Source organism: Podarcis erhardii (genome assembly GCF_964252035.2).
Source record: "Podarcis erhardii genome assembly, chromosome: 5".
Taxonomy (NCBI): Eukaryota; Metazoa; Chordata; class Lepidosauria; order Squamata; family Lacertidae; genus Podarcis; species Podarcis erhardii.
Genome location: NC_138509.1, coordinates 44,252,019 through 44,273,474, shown reverse-complemented (window position 1 = coordinate 44,273,474; position 21,456 = coordinate 44,252,019). Strand labels below are relative to the sequence as shown.

The 21,456-nt window shown below is 40.9% G+C and overlaps 1 protein-coding gene across 4 annotated transcripts; it reads right to left on the bottom strand.

Annotated features, from left to right (window-relative positions):
- Nucleotides 1-1,226: 1,226 nt before the first annotated feature.
- Nucleotides 1,227-21,454, bottom strand: UROS (uroporphyrinogen III synthase). Of its 4 annotated transcripts, none has more exons than XM_081863331.1 (10): nucleotides 21,393-21,454; nucleotides 15,183-15,251; nucleotides 13,714-13,797; nucleotides 10,753-10,849; nucleotides 9,876-9,950; nucleotides 8,581-8,655; nucleotides 6,107-6,190; nucleotides 4,986-5,071; nucleotides 3,474-3,572; nucleotides 1,227-2,246 (listed from the first exon to the last, which is right to left on the bottom strand). In XM_081863331.1, exons 2-10 carry the CDS (start codon nucleotides 15,243-15,245, stop codon nucleotides 2,121-2,123), a joined length of 789 nt encoding a protein of 262 aa, XP_081719457.1. In that variant the 5' UTR covers nucleotides 15,246-15,251; nucleotides 21,393-21,454; the 3' UTR covers nucleotides 1,227-2,120. The 4 variants fall into 4 exon arrangements, with proteins under 4 accessions (XP_081719457.1, XP_081719459.1, XP_081719456.1 ...); XM_081863333.1 differs by lacking the exon at nucleotides 21,393-21,454 and adding an exon at nucleotides 21,140-21,386 and having other exon boundaries at nucleotides 4,970-5,071; XM_081863330.1 differs by lacking the exon at nucleotides 21,393-21,454 and adding an exon at nucleotides 21,140-21,386.
- Nucleotides 21,455-21,456: the final 2 nt, after the last annotated feature.

Sequence of the window (21,456 nt, the reverse complement as noted above, 5' to 3'; positions counted from 1 at the left end):
GGCCGTAGTCTCTTGTGACAGAGTGTTCCACCAGATCGGAGCCACAGCCGAAAAAGCCCTGGCTCTAGTTGAGGCCAGCCTAACTTCTCTGTGGCCTGGGACCTTCAAGATGTTTTTATTTGAAGACTGTAAGTTTCTCTGTGGGGCATACCAGGAGAGGCGGTCCCATAGGTACGAGGGTCCTAGGCCGAATAGGGCTTTAAAGGTTAAAATCAGCACCTTAAACCTGATCCTGTACTCCACCGGGAGCCAGTGCAGCTGGTATAGCACCGGGTGAATGTGATCTCGCAGCGAAGACCCCATAAGGAGTCTCGCTGCAGCATTCTGCACCCGCTGGAGTTTCTGGGTCAGTCTCAAGGGCAGCCCCACGTAGAGCGAGTTACAATAATCCAGTCTGGAGGTGACCGTCGCGTGGATCACAGTGGCTAGGTCAGGGCGAGAGAGGTAAGGAGCCAACTGCTTAGCTTGGCGGAGATGGAAAAATGCCGCCTTTGTTATAGCTGCAATCTGCGCCTCCATGGAAAGGGAGGTGTTGAAGATTACACCCAAACTCTTAACGGACGGTGCTGGCACTAATTGCGCCCCCGCAAGAGATGGGAGTTGCCCCCCCCATCCCATATTGTCCCGTCCCAGCCACAGGACCTCTGTCTTTGAAGGATTTAGCTTCAACCGGCTCCCACGTAACCAACCAGCCACAGCTTCCAAGCATCTGGTCAGTGTGTCTGGGGCCGAGTCAGGATGGCTATCCATCAACAGATAGAGTTGGGTGTCATTGGCATACTGATGGCAACCCAGCCCAAAACTCCGGACAAGCTGGGCGAGGGGGCGCATAAAGATGTTGAAAAGCATCGGGGAGAGTATCGCACCCTGAGGTACTCCACACACCAAGGAGTGGCGCGATGACAATTCCCCCCCAAACTCAAGCTGTGGCCCCTATTGCAAAATCAATTTAACTAGGTGACCAGTTCTGGCATTGCAAGTGAGGAAAGGAAAAACCTCTACTAACTACTTTTACAGCAGTAGAACCTCTGAAGACTACTGTTCTTGGCAATCTTGAGATCACTTTAGGAAATTAATGTTTTTAACAGTTCTAGACTTTTGAATTGTTTGTTTTTAAATTGTGGAAGTGTTTGCCACCCTGGCCTTCTTCAATAAAACATACAAACGGTCTGAATTCACAAGGTTAGGTGCCTATGTTTTTCAAGGTATAACCAGAACATCAAGAATATTTTGTAACTTGTTTATTGGAATTGTGACTTGGAAATCATTCTTTCCCTCTTTCCAAGGATGATGCAAAACATGATTTAAACAGGAGCACACAATGTGCTTGTATAAACTGAGATACTTGATATACAGAACACTTGTCAGAAGCGACTAATTTGAAATGAACATATTCACAGCCTATGATCAAATATCCCATTTATATGCTATTATTCACAGTAGCAGAGAACGTACAATTACGAAAACCTGCATAAGGTGTAAAGTACATAGGAGGCAACCAATATCCCACCCCAAGTGTATGGTGGAGTGTCTCTGGAAGTCTGCTTTTAGTCAATGGGCAGATTTCATGTAAAGTGTCCAATCAGCACGAGGGTTTTCACTCATGCAATTGAGCTTTCTCTTTTCTCTTCCCTCTGCTCCCCATCTGAAATTGGCTCAGGGGCGTCAGAAGAATTCCCAGAACAGCACATAGCGGATTAGTCTGTCTGGCAGGTTGCAATGCTTGCACTGACCATAACCCGACATTGAAATCTACTCTGGATTATAGCAACATTGCTTACATTAAATGTGAGACTTAATTAGAAGGCAACAGAACACCTAATGCTTCATTATTGCTATTTCTAAAACTTAAAAAAAAAAAGCTCACATTTATCAGGGTAAGATTAGACAAGCTGTTAACTGTGCTAGACAGCTACTATTACTGTCCATTTTGATTTGTATTTAGCACCACTGTTAATACAGTATAAAGGCATACATTAAGTGTCTTACAGGCCAGAGCTGAATATGACTTCTAATCCCAATGAATGTTACACCCACTGACAATAAGTTTTCATTTTAGAGATGTCATTTCTGCGAAATAGCGTAATATCCAATACACACAGCCTTAAAATCCGTCAGTTCTACAACTGGAGACTCCTTTTAATGCAAGCAGTGAGATCCTCTGGAGTTGGGCTACTGGCAATGCAGCTCACTGAGACGCCTTGAGCAGTTATAGCTTCAGCTGTTGTTGGACCTATAGCAGCAAACTGAAATGACACTCGTGTTAACACAGTAGAGACCGATACAGTATTGACTTCATCTCTTGCTATGTCAGCCAGCTGCCTGATAACATTTCCCCATGTAGATCAACATTCTAGCCTTTCAGAAATGTATTCCAAACTCATCTATGTATGTGGTTTTGGATCAAGGGCTAAAATGCATCCCTTTTCATTGGTCTTCAAGTTGCAATAAAGATCTATTGAACTTATTTTCTCATACCAATGAAGTTTTGACTAATAAATGTCAACGTACCCTCTTTAACTTACGTCTGGTACCAATAGCCAGCCTTGAAATTACATACCAAGCAAGTTCGCACTACTAATTCAAAATCCAAGTAGGGCAGGAAATTAAGCCCCATCTTAATATATGCTGTGTTCATGCTCAAACTATAGAATGGCTTTGCTCACACGTCATACTACCCATCTTTAATGGTTTAGTGTGAACATGCTGGTCTCTCCTGTTTTGCTCCTCCTTGTTGGACCCACTTGTTTTAGCATTACATCCAGACCAGATATCATGGTTTGTCCTGCTCAAAGTGTAAACCATTACTAGATTGGGGTTGTGGTGCAGCTGGGCAACTCTTTGCACCCTGCCCCCACTATTTATCCCAGGGTGAAAGCAGCTATTGATGCCAATAGCGTTTTCAGGATGGTGACTTTCATCAGAACTGCAACATGGGTGGAAAATATGATCTCCCTCCCTCCTTGTGTTGTGGCCTCAATACAAATCTCCACCCCCACCCGGGTGGTAAAATATAAACACATGTGAATATGCACTCAATGTCACAAGTGGTTGATAATTCATATTCTGCAAACAGTGAAGTGAAGAAATAAATCAAGTGAAATGGTGTTGGCTTCCAATGGCGTGCATGCCTTTGCTGCTGCTTTTCCCTGCAGTTATTCCATAAGGGTTGTATATCAAACTCTCATTACTGTTTGGTTGCTAACACACTGAAGCATCCATAGATTAATGTGATTCTCAGTCAGTAAATAAGTTCTGTATCCCTCGACACTATAGGAAAAACATGTCCCCCAATTCATAAAGTGTCTTTCTACAAAGGATATTAAGGCAATTGACAATGAACAGTTGCCACCCACAGCACAAAGTTAAGAGACAGAAAAGCTTAAAGCAAAATGATAATCAGGAATCCAAGACCCTTGAATCAGAATTCTGTTTGAACCAAATGCAATATTACCTCTCCAACAGATTTGTACCTTAATTTGGGGAAAGAGATCACCAGCCAATTCCTGAATCTGCTTCATACAATATTTGACACCAGATGGACTGAAAAACGTTATACTTGCAGGAATACCCTGTGGAAAAATGTTTAAAAGAGAAGGAGAGCTGGTATTTCTTCCTGGTTGAATCTCTTGATGTATGTTCAACCAGGGTTGTTTTTTTTGTTTTGTATTCACCATGGCCACTTTGCAGCTTAAAAGTCAGTTCTGAAGTTGCTGCAGTGGATATTACAGCTAGCGGGGGGCTCTTACCACATGTACATATAGCAACACAACATCACATTTCATTTGCTGTTTTGCCCAAGAATGCATGAAGTTTGATTTTTCCAGTTTGATTGGGAGGAGGTCACTAGAAGACCAGGCTAATGTTTCCTGAAAGAAGTCCTTTTTATACCTGTCTACAAACAATTCCTCATAGTAACATAGTTACTTAAAGTTTTGTAAATGAACCTCACATTTCTAATTGTAATAGGCAACTGCGTAGCTTGGGTTCTACAGTCAAGATCCCATAGCCAATATAACCTCTCCTTTCTAATGCCCTTTTAAACAAACAAAAATCCTTCAAGGGCTCCCTTCTAAACTTACTCTGGGCTACTGATCCAACACCAACTATATGCTCCACAAATGACCATGCAGAGTCAAGCATTCAGTTGTGTGGAAGACAGCCTGCTGTGGCATAAAAAAATATACGTGAGCTAGAGAACTAATCTCAACAATGGCATTAGAGTAAGATCTCTCCTAAAAGTATTCAGCATGGAAAAAAACAGCATCCCTACAAAATTCCTAATTCCCACTGAGGGACACAGGCGGAGATGGTGCAAATGAACAACCTGTGTTAACCCTTTACATTCAACAGTGTGAATTCCCTTAGAACAATAAATGCTTTACTGCAGAAAGGAAAAAAAAGATTTTTCTACAAAAAAAAAAGTTTTAGGAAGTACAAGAAGAAGACAATAAGATATAACCTCAAGTCCACCTAATTGGCAGCAGCCCCATTTACCTTAGTGGGACCCTTCTAATTCTAGATCGTTGCCATAACCCCTAAAAAAAACCCCATGAAGCTGGGAACAAAACACACAAGTTACCTGGAAGGTAAGATTATTTGATTTCTTTCTGTGAGAGCATCTAAAATAGGTTGAACATCTCAATTGCAGGAGGAAAAAAGATATATGTCTATACCATTAGTGTGGTAAGAAATGTTCAAGGATTATATAACATAAAACCATCAATAGGTTTAAGAGCTATTGTGTTTCGTATCACAAAAATGTCTGGGGACCACTTCCATTTTTATCAAACAAATGCATTATATCTAAGATGACAAAAAGCACAGCCAGAGGAATTCTGCCTCCACAGCTAGCGGAGGGGGCTGGAGAAATTGCTTAAGCAGCTTACTGGTTGTCCTTAGCAATAGTAACTTAACAGACAACCAAGAGAACGTAACAAAATTTATCATAATGTAGATAAATGCTCACTTGGGAAGTGAGATACCTGTTGTGAGAAATAATTCCTCAAGGAGTCTTGAAGATTAAGATGTTGAGTAGTTTGGTAAACAGTAAGGCCCTCTAGTGCAATGCCTGCAACAAAAACAGTGAAATATATCACTGATTAAGCTTATCAGTTTCAGTTAAATCAAAACACAAACATTTAAACTGATGTCATACTGACCATTAATACTAACATGGATGTTAATACTAGTTAATACTAACTAGCAGATGCTGCCCCAAATCTAAAATAAACAACCACCTCTTTGTTTTGAAAACAAAATTATTTGGGGAAAAAATATTTTAAGGGTTTATTGTCATTTACAATAAACATGCAAAGACTTGCTAACCAAAGCATATGAGATAAACTGAACAAAAATCCCACACAACACTATGTACCAGTGTGGTGTAGTGGTTAAGAGCGGTAGACTTGTAATCTGGTGAACCGGGTTCACTTCCCCGCTCCTCCACATGCAGCTGCTGGGTGACCTTGGGCCAGTCACACTTCTCTGAAGTCTCTCAGCCTCACTCACCTCACAGAGTGTTTGTTGTGGGGGAGGAAGGGAAAGGAGAATGTTAGCCGCTTTGAGACTCCTTAAGGGGAGTGAAAGGCGGGATATCAAATCCAAACTCTTCTTCTTCTACGTGAATATTTTTCAAGGGCTAAAAATGCAGGCACTGTAACTGAATATGCTATGCCAAAATAGCATGCTGAGTCATCATCACCAACCCCAGGAACCATCTTAATTGATTATTTAAATGGCAGTGACCTGCCTTGTTGTGCTTGCCACAGAAATGGGTGAGGATGATTTATTGTATATGGGGATGATGTATAGATTCACTTACGCACCACTCTTCTGATTTCAACAAAGGCAAACATTGGGCACACACTGAGAATTTGCAGGCTGCATTAGGATGAACTTGCCCCTTGGACTGATCCAGGTTGTCACAGAAAGAGCATCAACATAAACTACCCAGTAGCACCACTGAGATGGCGATGTTTGATGGAGCCCACAAGTATGCAAAGCCGGTTATTGGTCTGATAATCGGCACTGTCTCTCATGCACTTTGTGTTCCTCAAATTGAAGGACCAAACTTCAAAAATACTTTAAATGATTTAAATCAAACCTTTCCCACTGAGCACTGTTGGAAGTGTTTCTCTTTTGAGAGCCCCGCAAGGAAAAAACAAAGGCAACGAATTGGGTGACTCCCCTGTTTGAAAAAATAAAATAAAAATATATTTAATTCATGAGGTCATTTTAAGCACAAAGTCCCCTAAATAATACTTTTAAACCATCACACTACAAACACACAGTGAAAAGTATGGTATGTGTTACTTGCACCCTTAAGACTACTGAAAATAAAGTTCAAGGCACATAGGTGTTTCACATACAGCAGAAGCTCTATAGCCTTTTTTATTATTATTAAAAAAACAGGTTTCCATTGCCAAGGCATGGATATTTTGGCTAAAGAGTTCTGGCAAAAAGATAAATTGCCTTGCTATGCTCCATTTCTTTGCTATTCAACAGAGAGCTACCAAGCACAATGGTTCCAATCATCTTAATAAGTTTTCTCCCTCCCCTTCAGTCACTTGGCATTCCTCATACTTGTTTAGCTATTTAAAGACTCATTTCAGCGGAATAAATTTGCTGTCTGACATTCCACACAAAGGAAAGGTCAAGGCTGTCACAAGAAGGAACAGGGTGGTTTGAAAAGATGTTCCAGATACAAGTTGTCTTATTGGGGATATATAACACACCCATTTTCTGGTCTTTAAAATGGACATTCACTTTTTTGAACCCCTACAAGTTCTCTTAGGGGAACCATCACACAAATGTCCTCAGACAGACCTTCTTCTTGGAGAACAGTCATCCTTGTTTACATTCATACAACATATTCCTACTAATATGTTTTTGTAAATCAATTTATGGAATTCACTGTTGCACTGTTGCAAGATGCTGGTAGTCATTATCTTAGCTGATTCTAGAAATGGATTAAGACACATTCATGGAAAGGAAGTCTATTATTTGGTCACAAAAACTATACCTCTGAATATCAGATGCTGGGGACAAAGAGAAGAGGGCTGTTGCCCTCATATCCTGCTTCCCAGAAGAATCTGTATGGCCACTGTTGGAAATTCAATTCTAGACTACATGCAGCAGGGCTCTTATACAGTCGTACCTCGGATATTGAACAGAATCCATTCCGGAAGTCCATTTGACTTCCAAAACATTTGACTTCCAAAATGAGGCTTCTGTTTGGCTGCAAGAAGCTCCTGCAGCCAATCGGAAGCCACGGAAGCACCGTCGGACATTCAGCTTCCAACTGAAGGAACACTCACTTCCGGTTTTCAATCATTCAAGCTGACTGTATTCTTAATAATGGTCTGGTGTTCACACTCCATTACCCAACCACAAGCAGAGAGATTATCCTGGAGCAGAGGAAGAGTAGCCTAATGTGTACAGCTTGCTTCTTCAGAACTGATTTAGGAAACACCAGGCAGAAATCACATGGCTCCTACTGAAACCTCATCTCTATTCTACTCATTCTTCTTAAAGGCACTGTTGTGCCCCCATCCCCCAGCACTAGATAGATAATATAGATTTATGTATATATTTCTGTTGTGTGCTTGCACATTCAGGATCAGTGCATACACATATTAAGAAAATATGTGTTGCACTTCTGAGCCAAGCTAGGAATGCCTGGAAGATTTGATCTGGATTGGAGAAAGTGGAGGGGTAAAACAATTTAAAATTCTCTGGTCCTACTATTTCCAGAGGATTTGCTTTTTTCCAAATTATTTTTAAACCGGATAAAAGAAAACATGGTTTGGGGTGTTTATTTTAAATGCTACAAGTACATTCTTGCCTCTTTTTCTTAAGCTCCTGAGTTTCCTCCAGGGTGAAGAAAACAGGCTCATTCCAGTAAAATCAAGCTAAGGGACCTTATTAGGAGTCTGCACAGATTTATCAGAATAACCTAATTGCAAACTGAAGTTTTATTAGGCACCACAGATATGTTAGTAATAAATTACAGGAAGCAACAAAGGGCTTGAGACAGAATACAGAGCGTTATTTTGAGAGATAAAAGCAAAATATGTTAATATCAATCCTACCAAGGCTTGTGTCGGTTAATTGAAATGCCAATGTGATATCTGAAAAGTAATGCTAATCTTTTTAAACTTGTGTTTACAAAAAAGAAGAAGAAAAAGAATAACAGCCTGATAGCTCTGGCCAATGTAAGAGGCACCAGCCCCGGCAGTATCTCCTTCTTCTATAACAAATTATGCAGAGACATTAAATTCTAAAAGACCTTAAGATCTGTCTTGAGGAAAAAGACTAACACTACCTATTTAATTAAGGAGCCAGTTGATATATTTGCCCAAGCAACTCAGCCAAAGTCAGCTCTGAAGACAAGGAATCTTGAAAAACAATGCAACTATTTTCATACAGGTCCTACAGGATTCTGGACTTTTCATTGTCAACCAGGATAGAAAAATATGCATTCTTTATAGAGCATAACCCTTTTTTAAAGAAAATGTGTATGACAATAGAAAATGATAAAACAATAACCCAATCGTTGAAAAATGTTATTCTGCTTACGAGAACAAATGTATTCAGCTAGTTTTTCAGCATTCCCAGAGCTCTCTCCTTGTGATGTGAGACCTATTTCAGCCACTGAAAGAAAAAGAGAAAAATGATTCCTTAGGATGACTTGAAAGTTCTACTGAGTCAGTGAGGATATTCGTATTTTAAAAAATACTTTGTGACATTATCATAAATCAATGTTTAAAATGCACTTTATAGAGATACATACTAGTGAGAATTATAATTTGTTATCCAACGACTTGATCGACTTCATGGAAAACAACGCAACAGTACAGCCACGGAACAAAACAGGATTCGCCTTTGTAGCTCAGATTCTGATAACTGGAACACTGCACCAAGGAGTGTACCAAATACCTTTTTGATCCATAGCAGCTGAAGCAATGCAACATCAACAAAGGTATAGCAGCAGTGCTTTGCTTCCACTTCTATTCAAGATACTCCTACTTGGGTAGGGGTTCCCCTGCCTAGCTCTAAAAATTGCCTGTTAAATATGAATGTTTGCTAGTGTGTTGTAGGACTGGAATTAGAGAAACAGGTTCAAACTGCCATAAAGGGCAAGCTAGGTAAAGGTAAAGGTACCCCTGCCCATACAGGCCAATCTTGCCAGACTCTAGGGTTGTGCACTCATCTCACTCTATAGGCCGGGAGCCAGCGCTGTCCGCAGATACTTCCGGGTCACGTGACCAGCGTGACAAGCTGCATCTGGCGAGCCAGCGCAGCACACGGAAACGCCGTTTACCTTCCCGCTAGTAAGCGGTCCCTATTTATCTACTTGCACCCGGAGGTGCTTTCGAACTGCTAGGTTGGCAGGTGCTGGAACCGAACGACGGGAGCGCACCCCGCTGCAGGGATTCGAACCGCCGACCTTGCGATCGGCAAGCCTAGGCGCTGAGGTTTTACCCACAGCGCCACCCGCGTCCCCCAAAGGGCAAGCTAGAAATGTGTTAAATGACAGTTTGCCCTTGAATCCTCCTATCATTGTAGTAAGAAGGACACAAGTATTTTGTGTGTGTAAAGAGAAAGCAGGAGTTTGTAGTAGAATTAGGAGAGGGATCTGCCTTGACAACAACCTAGGCTGCTTATGGCTCAGCATTCTGGCATGAGTTTAGATTTGACCCATTTTCATTTCCTGGTCAGATGCTGGCTGACAAATCCTGCTGGCTGACAAATATTTTGACTATTAAGAAGTAAATAGTAGGAAACTAGAAATAAGCATCAGTATCTTTTGCAAAGTATGGCGTATAGCTTTTTATTAATATTTTTATAGGCCTTTAAAAAATGTGGCTTACCTAGTTCAGCTGTAGCTTTTCCCACCACATAAATGGATTTGGTATTCCACTTTTGTCTCAGAGAATTTTTCCAAACTGTGAAACGTTAAAATTATGTGTAAGCATTTTGCAATGCAGTATAAATACTAAAATGCTGATTTGGACATGCCCCACCAAAGAACGTTTATTTGAAAAATGTGTGGGCTCAGCAAAATATTAATAACTGTTACTACAGTATAAATGTCAGTGACTATGCAAAGCAAACAAAAATGTGTTTTTGTTCAGTACTCCAATATGCTGCGAAAATATGGCTGAATAGACGCTTCTTTCAGTTACTTGTCTGAAACTGCTTTCTTAATCCATATATCTGGAGTGCTTCCAGATGGGTGTTCATTGTGGGATGGGTGCGGCTCATGGACTCAGTTTTTTCACAGCGTCCACATGACACTGCTGGCATCAAAATACTGACATTAACACAGCACTGCTCAAAAGAAAAGGAAGCCAGGACATGTAATAAGTTCCTAAGCAATGCATTGAATTAATACCACCACTCATGGGTAACTGCATTATCCCGGTACAAAAGGATGTGGTAGAAAGCTTCTGAAAATATCTGATCCAGTGACTCACTAGGATTGCAATCCTAACTCCACTTAACTGGGGCAAGTCCCACTGAATTCTGTAAGTCTTCCTTTTGAATAGACATGGTTAGGGTTCTGCTGCAGGATGATAAACATTCCCCCCCCCCCATGAATGATGGAGAATTCTAATAGCCCTTCAACTGTTTATACACTCAATGGCTTATTTTTGGGGGTGGGAATGCATTTTAAGGCATATATTTCGAGAGAAAACTTTAAAATAATTCACCACATTTAATGGTATTGTCTAAATTCCCATTTACCTTTTTTTTTAGTATTATCATCCAGACATAATCTGAAGGCTTCTACAGCTCTTGGGCTGGTAAAAATTAATCCAGAATACTGTTGAGGGTGAAAAACCTATTCATCAACAAAAATTGAGAAAAATAAACGTAAGTTAACGATGATAAACCAAACACAATAAAAAGTCTTCCATCTGCTGCTTTTTAAAGCAAAGGCTCCTGGTGTCCTTAGTAGTATTTTCACCAAATTATTACCGGTAAGTCCTGCATTAACAATACTGTTAAGTCTTTTGTTTGTTTGTTTGTTTGTTTGTTTGTGTTTTCTATGTCTGAGTTCAACAGCAGCCTATCATTTTACAATAGAACTTTAACATGTTGGTAGCATGACCTACAGCTGACTTCAGGTCAGTAAGAAAACAATTGCTTGATGGGACTTCAGAATCTAAGACTCTGGAGTTGTCACTGAGTGTCCACAGCCTACTGTAAAGTTACCCTAGGATAGCAATAGATGTTATTGTGTGATTCATTGCCTAAAGGCAACTGTACCTTGAATAACTGACAAGTGAATTTTTGATATCACTGTCTGTATGCCTGCCTAGACATATTCTTTCATAAGGAGGAAATCATGTGTGTTTAAGTTGGGCAGCCTCAAGATCTCTAAATTTTGAGAATCCTTGTCGACAATAATAGACTCATTGCTTTCCCCACAACTAATGGGGCAGGAAAAATTATTGTGGAACATCATAATAACTGTTCAACTTTCTCTCGGCAGAATCAGTGAGGTGTAGAACAACAAACTACCGCTAAAAATCTGATGCTCTGCTCTGCTGAACTTAGGCAACAGCTTACAAGATTAGAAGTATGGATCTCAGCACCCGCAGTTCAATACAAAAACTAGGTTCTAGCCTTAGCCTTTGTACACAAGCAAGGCCACATTTTACCAGATGAAACTTGACCCCATAAAACATCCACGGTATGCTGTAGCAAATGGAGTTCTGGTGAAGCTTCCACCAGCTTCACCAGATGTCAGTGATACTCAGCCAGAATATGTAAATCAGGGATCACCAACATGGTACCCTGCAGGTGTTGCTGGATTCCAACATCCATCAAGCCCAGCCCTCATGGCCAATGATCAGGGATTATGGAAGCTGTGGCCCAGCAACATCTAGAGGCCAGTAAGTTGGCTACACCTTATATAAACCCTCAATGTAATTATGTGTCCAAGTCAATTACCGTGATCCAAAAAAATAGCCCTAAACATGTAACTAGGGCTTTCCTATTGTAACCTAAGGAAAGGAAAGGAGCTCTGTGCACTCTCAGAACTTCACTGGCCATAGCCAGCAAAGCAAACTCCAAGAACATTCAAGACTCTGGACTGTAGCTTACTGTCTTGGAAATGTGAAAAAGCTTAGTCTGAAACAGAAATATTACTTAAGCTTAAAAATACCATTTATATATAATTCAGTTACATAGTTTAGATACTGATATGGCTTTATAGTCTAAGCCTTCAGCAAGCATCTACAATTCCAACTCCCATTATCAAGCATATTTGTTTGTATGCTTGTGTGTGTGTGTGTGTGTGTGTGTGTGTGTGTGTGTGTATACAGAAAGAGTGAGAGAGAAATCTCAAGATTTATGTTTCTTTTAAGCATCCCTTTAGAGTACTATTTATATAATGCAAGTGTAATTACAGAAATAGCACCATCCGGACACTAGCTCAAGAGAACTATACCTGTGATCAACTGTGGCTCATAATCCTAGCTGTGGGCATAATCAGACTCAAAGCTGGCTCACTTACTGATTGGTATTTTTTTCTACATCCCAGTAGCTTTGTTTTTGCAGCTGAAGGGTTTGGCAAGAGATATGCGAAACGAAAGATTGCGCTAATAACCTGCCCCAGAGTAACCTCCAAGAAAAAAAAATGCTTTTCATGCATTTACAGTGTGCTAGGAAAGACACACTAGCTTCTATTCCCCTATTTAAATGGAGGTTAGCAGCTCTTTTCTTAGCTTCAGAAGCACGTGCTCAGCTAGTAATGAGGTTTAATTACTCAAATTTATAAACAAGTAATTAAAAAAAAATTTTCCTTTAATCCTGTGGCAGAAACAAGTGTCCTTGTCAAAATGGTAGCATCAAAGCAGGATCACCCACAGCTCAACTCATTGCTATTTTGTCATCACACTACTTAGTATTTAAAGCTCTATTTCAGTGACTGACAGGCCCTATAAGACCATTCAGTTCACAAGCTCATAAACATGCTGAAAAAAATATTCATTTAAGTCAGATACCTAAAAAGCAGGAATTTTTTTTAAAAAATAATTCTCATATATTTTGATCTAGGTTGTCAGGGCACTAAATTCACCTTTGAGATTTAGGATGCAGCTTTAAACATATGTAAGTAGGAAGCAACCCTTGGGGCAATGAATGGGACCAACTTCCAATGAAGTATTCTTTGGAATGGAGTATAAAATGGTAAAAGAAATAGGGCTCTTACAGTTCCAAAATGCATGTGTTAACTGAGCGTCACATCTAAAACCCCCAAACTGGTAAACAAAAATCATATTCAAAGAGTATAAAATTTCTTGCCAATCCTCCCCAAGCAAAACAAAACATGAATGGCAAGGACTTTAGATAAATTCAGTATGCGTGCAGTATTTGTACGTGGACACATTTTTCACCACTGTTAGATAGTTGTCTTTGCAGGAGTATCAATTCTCATGGAGGTCAAGCCAAATAGTAAGGTTTATCCTTTCCTCCACCATGGAATATAATTACCAGACTGGTCTCTCCGCTGATAGCAGATGCCCCTATGGCCAGAAGCAACTGAGGTTCAAATAGGGCAGAGACCCCTTCTAGTCAACATAATGCTATATACCATGGCAACCTGCATTCCTAATCCAACAAATGGGTTTTTAAAAAATTAGATGTTTTGTTGTTGTTTGCAGAACAGGCTATTAACAGGAAGAGAATGGTAAGACTTACCCTTTCAGAGAAAGCTTGGAGAGATGTAAATTCAAATTCTAAAACTGGGATCAAAGTTGCTTCAAGCCCGTGCAAACCCAGTTCCTATGAATGAAAGGACATACAATTTTGGGATAAGGATTGACACATTAAAATTATTCTTAACATTTAAATCAGCAAGGTAACTTGCGCTGGGAGTAAATGTCACTGAAAACAATTAGATTTACTTCTGAGTAGACATGTATAGAATTGTACTGTTGTTTAGTGGTGACAGCATAACTTAGAACAAATCATGATTAGGTAAAAAAAGCAAACTTGTGTTTTTATTTAAAAGCCAGCTACATTGGACCAAGTGCCTTAAGTTAGTGAAAAAACGCCCCTGCGTGCATAATATGTTCATAATTACAAGGCTTATGCTAGAGAACATGCAATAGCTGCCCTACGGTGTAAAGCAGTTGTCCTTCAAAACAGGCCTACATTTGGTTATATGTAGACTAAATAGCTTTGCTGTCCTTGAAATCATGCAGCCCACTTTAAGAATAATTATGGAACTTCATATCTGCATGATTCCCTTATGTACTTCGCACATGTGTGTAACATGGATAAAACACCAGATTATTGTTGCATGTTTCCTAGCGACTAGAAGTGGTATTTTAATGTACTCTTCATACAAGTGAAATGAAACCCCAAATAAATAAATCAATAAATAAACCGCACAGCTGTTAGCTTGGTTTACACCTAATGCTAAACCATGGTTTAGAATCACGAGGAGCAGCTGCAGGAAGACTTGAGCTGGCACATGCCTTCGTTCCCCTTCCATGACATGGCTGTAAGCTTCAACAATACATTCAACATTACATTCAACTATCAGAAATGTGTTTTTCCTTGTGAACCCCTATCTTGCTTCAGAAGATGCAGGCATTTTTAGCGAGGCCACTTCACATCTTAAGGTATTGTGTGGGTATATGGGAGACAGCTATATTTTACACCAACATATGCTTCCTTAGAATCCAAACTATATGTTAACTACCGAAGCTGTACAGATCAGTTCAAAAACAATGCTGTACACCATCTATTTTCAGGAAACAATTCCTACCAGACAGAGAAACATGACCAGTTTTTTCCCCTGTAGCAGAGAAGCTTGAATATATGAAATCTGAGAATGTAGTACACTTGAAGGGTATATTATTAACCTTCTGGGTTACTAACTTTAAGCATTCCCCTCCAGCCTACAGCTAGCTTAAACTGCAAACGACTCTTTCCAGCGACGTAGCAAGAAGAGAGGACATCTATCTGGCGTGCTGCCCAACCTGGCAATAGCTATACTTTTTCTAACAATGCAGTTGTACCCTATTTATGATCTGCGGACCAGTGGTTGTCTGTGGCTATCTGAACAAGTCCATTAACCTAAAATGCAGAACTCAGAGTTAAGTTGAATGACAATTCAGATACAAATATCTAAATTTAATCTCTTTCGAAAGGTTACTTACTTTTATATATGGATCTGGTCCGTTTTCACTTTCTTTAGGCTCTTTCAGCAACAGAACTTTCATTGTTTACTGGAGAATACAAAAACACAACACAAAATTGTATCTAAATTGGATCTAGAGGATTCAATGTCTGCATTAGTTGAATATCACAGGAAACAGGACAATTAACAACTGCGCTGAAGGGCCGTTGGTTGCACAGTGAGTAATCAGCTAATGTGCATTCTCTGGGCATGAACATCTACCCTGATAAGGCGAACAAAATGCATGTTGCTTTCAAATGATATGGCAAGGAAAGTAAGAGTGATAAGAAAGAAAAGGCATTCATTTTGCTTTTAACTCTACTACATACTAGTGCTAAAATGACAAACCTTCTTAAAAGTCTGCCAGACCAGTAGGACTACAAAATTCCATGTAATTGTTGAGAGAATTATTTTCCAGTACAGCTATCATTTAAAATATTTGCACATGCACTCCCTAGAAAGGCTACCCTGAATTATTTTGTTGCCCTGCACAAAATGGGTAGGGCTGCACCTGCCATGATTTCCGACTACATTCCTGTTTAAATATCAGCCTATAAATAAGTAAACCCCCCCTCCCCACAATCCACTGCAGAATTTCCAAATCTGCAGAGGTCCAGCAAGGGACACCACTCTTTTGCTTTAAATGTATTCTGAAGAGAGAGGGAAAGAACCTTCCAAATCCATATCCAATGAAGGTTCTCTCACATTTTCTTCACAAATGTAATTGTGGCACAGGCTGCAAACCACCAGGCACACTAGCTCAGGTTCAAACTACACAAGCAATGTATCCAGGTGTGCCAATTTTATTTATACAGGTCACCGACCCAATTCAAACTGCATGCAGAATTTACAATGGAGATTGCATGCTTGATAGTATCCACATATAAAAACCTCTTGTACAGTGGTACCTCGGGTTACATACGCTTCAGGTTACAGATGCTTCAGGTTACAGACTCCGCTAACCCAGAAATATTACCTCGGGTTAAGAACTTTGCTTCAGGATGAGAACAGAAATTGTGCTCTGGCGGCATGGCGGCAGCAGGAGGCCCCATTAGCTAAAGTGGTGCTTCAGGTTAAGAACAGTTTCAGGTTAAGAACAGACCTCCGGAACGAATTAAGTTCTTAACCCGAGGTACTACTGTACATGGAAAGCTTAGACACATCAGGACAAAGTTAGTTGAGGCTACAGACTTTTCTTTGATGTGTGACCTTTCAGTAAGATGATTTTTACATGCATGCATTTTTAAACCAGCAACCCCTCTGTATTCTGAGGTAGTACACTAAGGGAACAACCCTATGGCTAGATCTGCTGGAATGTGCAGGGTTAGGATCCAGCAGATCTCTAGCTGTGCTGGGAGGCTCTTGGCTCAGCTGGGCTATGCCTGCATAAGTTCCCAACTCCAGCTCAGCCAAAGATACACTGCACTAAGTCCTTCATCCCAGCTCAGCAGTTACCCAGCTGGCTGAGCCCAGTGGAATTTCAGCTTGTGTAAACCCAGAGGGGTGGAACTTAGGCTGGATCCTAAGCCCACCACAGTCACAAGACTTGGGAACACTAAGTTAAGCTGACAAAAAGGATGATGTAACTCAAGTTCTATTTTAAAGTCTTGTTTTCCCTCTGCCAGGCTTTGGTTAAACCCAGCCAGCAGTAGCCCCACACCTGATCAGAGTTTGGATCTGGTACTACACCAGCGTAACTAAAACTGGCTTCTCATTCTTAGGACTGCTTCCTAGCACAGCTGTGTCTGCTCGTTTGAATTGGTTCCCAGAGCATATAGGTGCAACTGCATTAAAGGGTCACAAATAGGCCAAGCTCCATCACTAGGCTAACTGTGGAATACATGTGAATGTTGCATTATATTTAAGATAATCGGTAGGAACTAAACCCTACATAAAGTGAATCAATTGTGAGGCAAAGTGGTCCATTAAATTGTAAGTCTCTCTCCATCGTGTATCTTACTTCACCACCGGGAAACAAAAATAAGTATCAGTGCAAGTTTTCCAAATATTTTGTAAATCAGCATTTCAGGTATTTAACATTTCAGAAGCTAAATATATTTCAAAATAGACAAATTAAATGGAAACATCCCATGAGCTCAGAGATAAATTAATTCAAACCATAACCTAAATGTTATTTTCACACTGATCCCAGAGAGTGCAATGTATAGAAGACAACTGATAAAAGGATGCATGCTTTTGAGTTTGAAGAGGGATCTTTTGCCAGGATAAAAGAACAAAGGCATTCTGAGTACAAATATTAAGCTGCAACATAAATCATTTCTTGAAAAACAAAACACCCAGCTTTGAAACCTGTAAATAAGCTGGTTGTTGACCAAAGTCAGCCAGTTTAATGGGACTCTGAAAACAACTGCCGGATTTAAAACCAAAACCAAAACTCTATTCAAATCCACAGGCAAGGCTGGAAAAATCCCCTAAAATTGTAATGTGGATACCCATTTTCAGGGGACACAACTCAGGGGCAGAATGGATATATACAGTGGTACCTTGGGTTAAGAACTTAATTCATTCTGGAGGTCTGTTCTTAACCTGAAACTGTTCTTAACCTGAGGTACCACTTTAGCTAATGGGGCCTCCTGCTGCCGCCGCACGATTTCTGTTCTCATCCTGAAGCAAAGTTCTTAAGCCGAGGTACTATTTCTGGGTTAGTGGAGTCCGTAACCTGAAGCGTCTGTAACCCAAGGTACTGCTGTACTGGGTTTCCAGCACAGAGGCAGATTTAGGGAAGTACAAATGGTTCGCTCATATTGAACGCAGAGCCAAGAAGGTGTCACAGGGGACACCAGAACAATGACGAACAACAGAAGGTGAGAGGCAGGGGAGGGGTGCCAAATTTTGGCATCACACAGGGCACTGCTGAAATTTGGAAGCCCAAAGTCCGCCACTGCCCAGCATCTCAAAAGGCCTTGGGCCCAAAGGCTGGGAAACACATTGGTCCAAGACATTAGAGAGCTGCTACCAGTTAGAATAGGCAAGACTAAGGCTAGATAAATTGTTAGTCAAACTCTGTATGACAGCTCAATACCAAATTTAATTATACAGCTCTGGTGCCTCATTACATAATAGTGATTCTCAGGAATCTATCCCCCATATTGTAGCTATACAGTGGTACCTCGCGTTAAGTACTTAATTCATTCTGGAGGTCTGTTCTTAACCTGAAACTGTTCTTAACCTGAAGCACCACTTTAGCTAATGGGGCCTCCTGCTGCCGCTGCGCTGCCGGAGCCCGAGTTCTGTACTTATCCTGAAGCAAAGTTCTTAACCTGAAGCACTATTTCTGGGTTAGCAGAGTCTGTAACCTGAAGCGTATGTAACCCAGGTACAACTGTATCTTAAAAATTTGTTGCGTAGTTTGCGGAATCTAATGTCAAATTAACTAAACACTCACTTCCTGGAAATTTTGTCAGTTTCAATATTTTGAAGGTATGCTTACTTATCTCATTCAGCCTTATGCTTACTTTTCATACAGTACACCTGAGATGGCAGGCATGTAATGGAGAAGTACACTTTGACCCACATATTGCCCATAGGGGCTACATCCGCAGGCAAGCATAACATTCATTTTGGCCTCCGACCATCAACGAGAAGCCTATGGAAATAGCTGGTTGTCTTTTCTTTTTAAATACCGACAGGCTTAATTGGAAAAAAACACCAATTACAAGGTGACACAGACTGCATCAAATATAGTGATGACCTCATATGCCAAGGCTCTCCTGTAGGTGAGATAGTCCTGGAAATAGTTCGGACTCTACATCATTTGAATGCATTTTTTCTTAGCAATTGTGTATCAGACTGACTAAGTTATCACTACAAGTCTAGGCATGATGCCATCCCAACAGATGTGCATGAATATAGGCACCCAGGAAAGAGAATGTGCATGCCCAATGAGCTAGCTCTCAGCCAAAATGGCTAAAAACAGCTGTCACTTGCTGAGTTTGTGTACGAAAGGCTACAGGAGTGCATTATCATCTTAAACTCTCTCGCCGCCACTCACCCCGCCGCCCAATTACAGCAATATCTTGTTTTTCAGTCAATTGAGAATTATATAAGGAGATCCTGCTGGATCAAACAAAAGGCAGACAACCAAATCCCTATGTGAAGCCCACAAGAAAGACCTCATTGAAACAGCATTGTCCTCTCCTGCACCTTCCAGCAACTGGCATTCAGAGCATACGGCTTCCGGCAGTGGGGGCAGGACACAACTAAGGTTAGTTGTCACCGATAGCCTTCTCCATGTTTTTGTGTTTAATGCTCTCTTAAATCCATCCATATTTCAAGCACTTGTAAATGAAAATTTATTTTGCATTGTTGCATCCATCATTGATCTCTCTTTTTTTTAATGTTATGTATCCTGTTTTATATAAGGTTTCAAATTCCACAGAAACTATAAAAATACACCGACAGTTTTGAAAACTTTCTCAGTGCTATTTTGACACAAACTCTTCAAAATCAAGGAAGGATTCTCCACACACGTGCCAAAATATAACCTCTCTTGCAAAAAAAAACCCCTACTACTACTACTACTACTACTAATAACGGTAATATTGTTGGTCAACATCCTATCCACAATCTCAGGAACAGGACTTTATGTTGCTTTTGGCAAGGCTGCACTACAAAATATGAGTGTTAAATCAAAGATCTGTGTAACTGCAGAGCATAGGATAATTGGCACAAACACATCTTTAGGCAGGCTTGCGAAAAACTCCTCTCTGAAATGCTGGAGAGCGGCTGTCTGTCAATCTTCCTCTGCGCCACCATTGGCTAAGGTCATGATACACACTAGTATGTACTTATGCAAGTAGATACTACATTCCAATACAAGCTGACCACTGGAAGCCAAAATTCTGCATCAACTTACGTATACAGCAGTATCATCCATTATCTGCCATCAGTAAATTCTACAGTGGGGTTGGCTAGCCTTTTCTGGCCAGGGACCACATGCCAGCAATGAATGTGGCAAAAGCAACAAGCCATTGACAAAATAAATTGCACATGGAAGACTAAAAACATTGGAAGACAAGTTTAAAAATCTCTTTCAAATGGGTACATGAACTTATTTATTTATTGAGGAAAGCAAAGGGCACAGTGCCGTCATTTCTAAACTGCCTCATGTGTACAGCTGTCAACCAAACAGAAGGGAAGATATTGACTGTGGAAGTTCTGCTTAGAAAGAACAGTTATTAACATTCTTGCAAGTTAGCTGAATACTGCTCAGCAGCCAAGCCCCATGGAGCAATATTTCCACCACGAGTTTATCCGCAAGGACCCTGAATGGCTGTGGCTAGCATCTTATGTCTGGATCTGGGACTTTTAAGCGTGTAAAGCAGCATAGTATGCGGCAATTTTTATTTCAGAAATAAAACTGTGGTACAGCAGAGCAAGGACATAGTACCTTCAGTTACTACACAGCAGGGCCGATGAAGTTCTTTCCTGGGGCACTATTTGCCATTTGTCTACATGCCAAACAAATAAGCCTCTCTCAAAGAGAAATAAGCTAAGCAGAGGAAGAGGTAGGTTACATTAGCATGCATGGCCAAGCTGCCACTTTTATTTCGAAAAATTCCTAAGTCCTTTTGTTATGACCAACCAAAATGTCACAAAATAGTGAGCAAGCTTTCAAGTTCACCAGAACTCTTCATCAGGCTGGATGTTAAGCAAAGTGCTGGGAGGCGGGGCAAGAAGAGAATACAGTATGTATGTGAGAAATTAATAATAATAATAATAATAATAATAACAACAACAACAACGAAAAGCACGTTCGTAACCAAAAGCATAATATCTTCCTTGATCAAAACATCGTCTTATCTTATAAGCCAAACGGACTGCGGACCTAAGTTGCTCCCTGACCATTAATCAAAAGGAAAGAGGGGGAAGCACTCTGCCCATGGCCAGAAGCTCTCGTTTCAGTTACATATTTACCCCAGCGCTCAGCCCTGGCACTGGGAGCAATGCGCTGCTTCTTCCCAGGCAGGGCTTGGCCCCTGAAACTCCGGTCTTGGTGCCCAAAGCTCCACCGCTGGCGACCCCCGACGTCCCCAGGGGTACTCCTTTTCCGAGGAAGGGGCGGAGGGCTAATTCTGTTCACGACCCTCGCAGCCGCAGTGTCCCGCCTTCCTCGCAGGCCACTCCCGGCGGCACCGGGGCCCCCGCCCACCTGCGCGCCCGCGCTCACCAGCGCCAAGAGCGCGGCCTTCCTTCCCGGCTTCCGTGGCCGCGCGGCCTTCCTTCCCGGCTCG

Coding starts and splice junctions, on each gene's coding strand:
- UROS (XM_081863331.1), bottom strand. CDS start 15,245: ATGAAAGTTCTGTTGCTGAAAGAGCCTAAAGAAAGTGAAAACGGACCA. Junction 5,072..6,106: donor AACAGTGCTCAGTGGGAAAG/GTTTGATTTAAA, acceptor TTTTTGTTGCAG/GCATTGCACTAGAGGGCCTT. Junction 3,573..4,985: donor GGAATTATTTCTCACAACAG/GTATCTCACTTC, acceptor ATTTTTCCACAG/GGTATTCCTGCAAGTATAAC.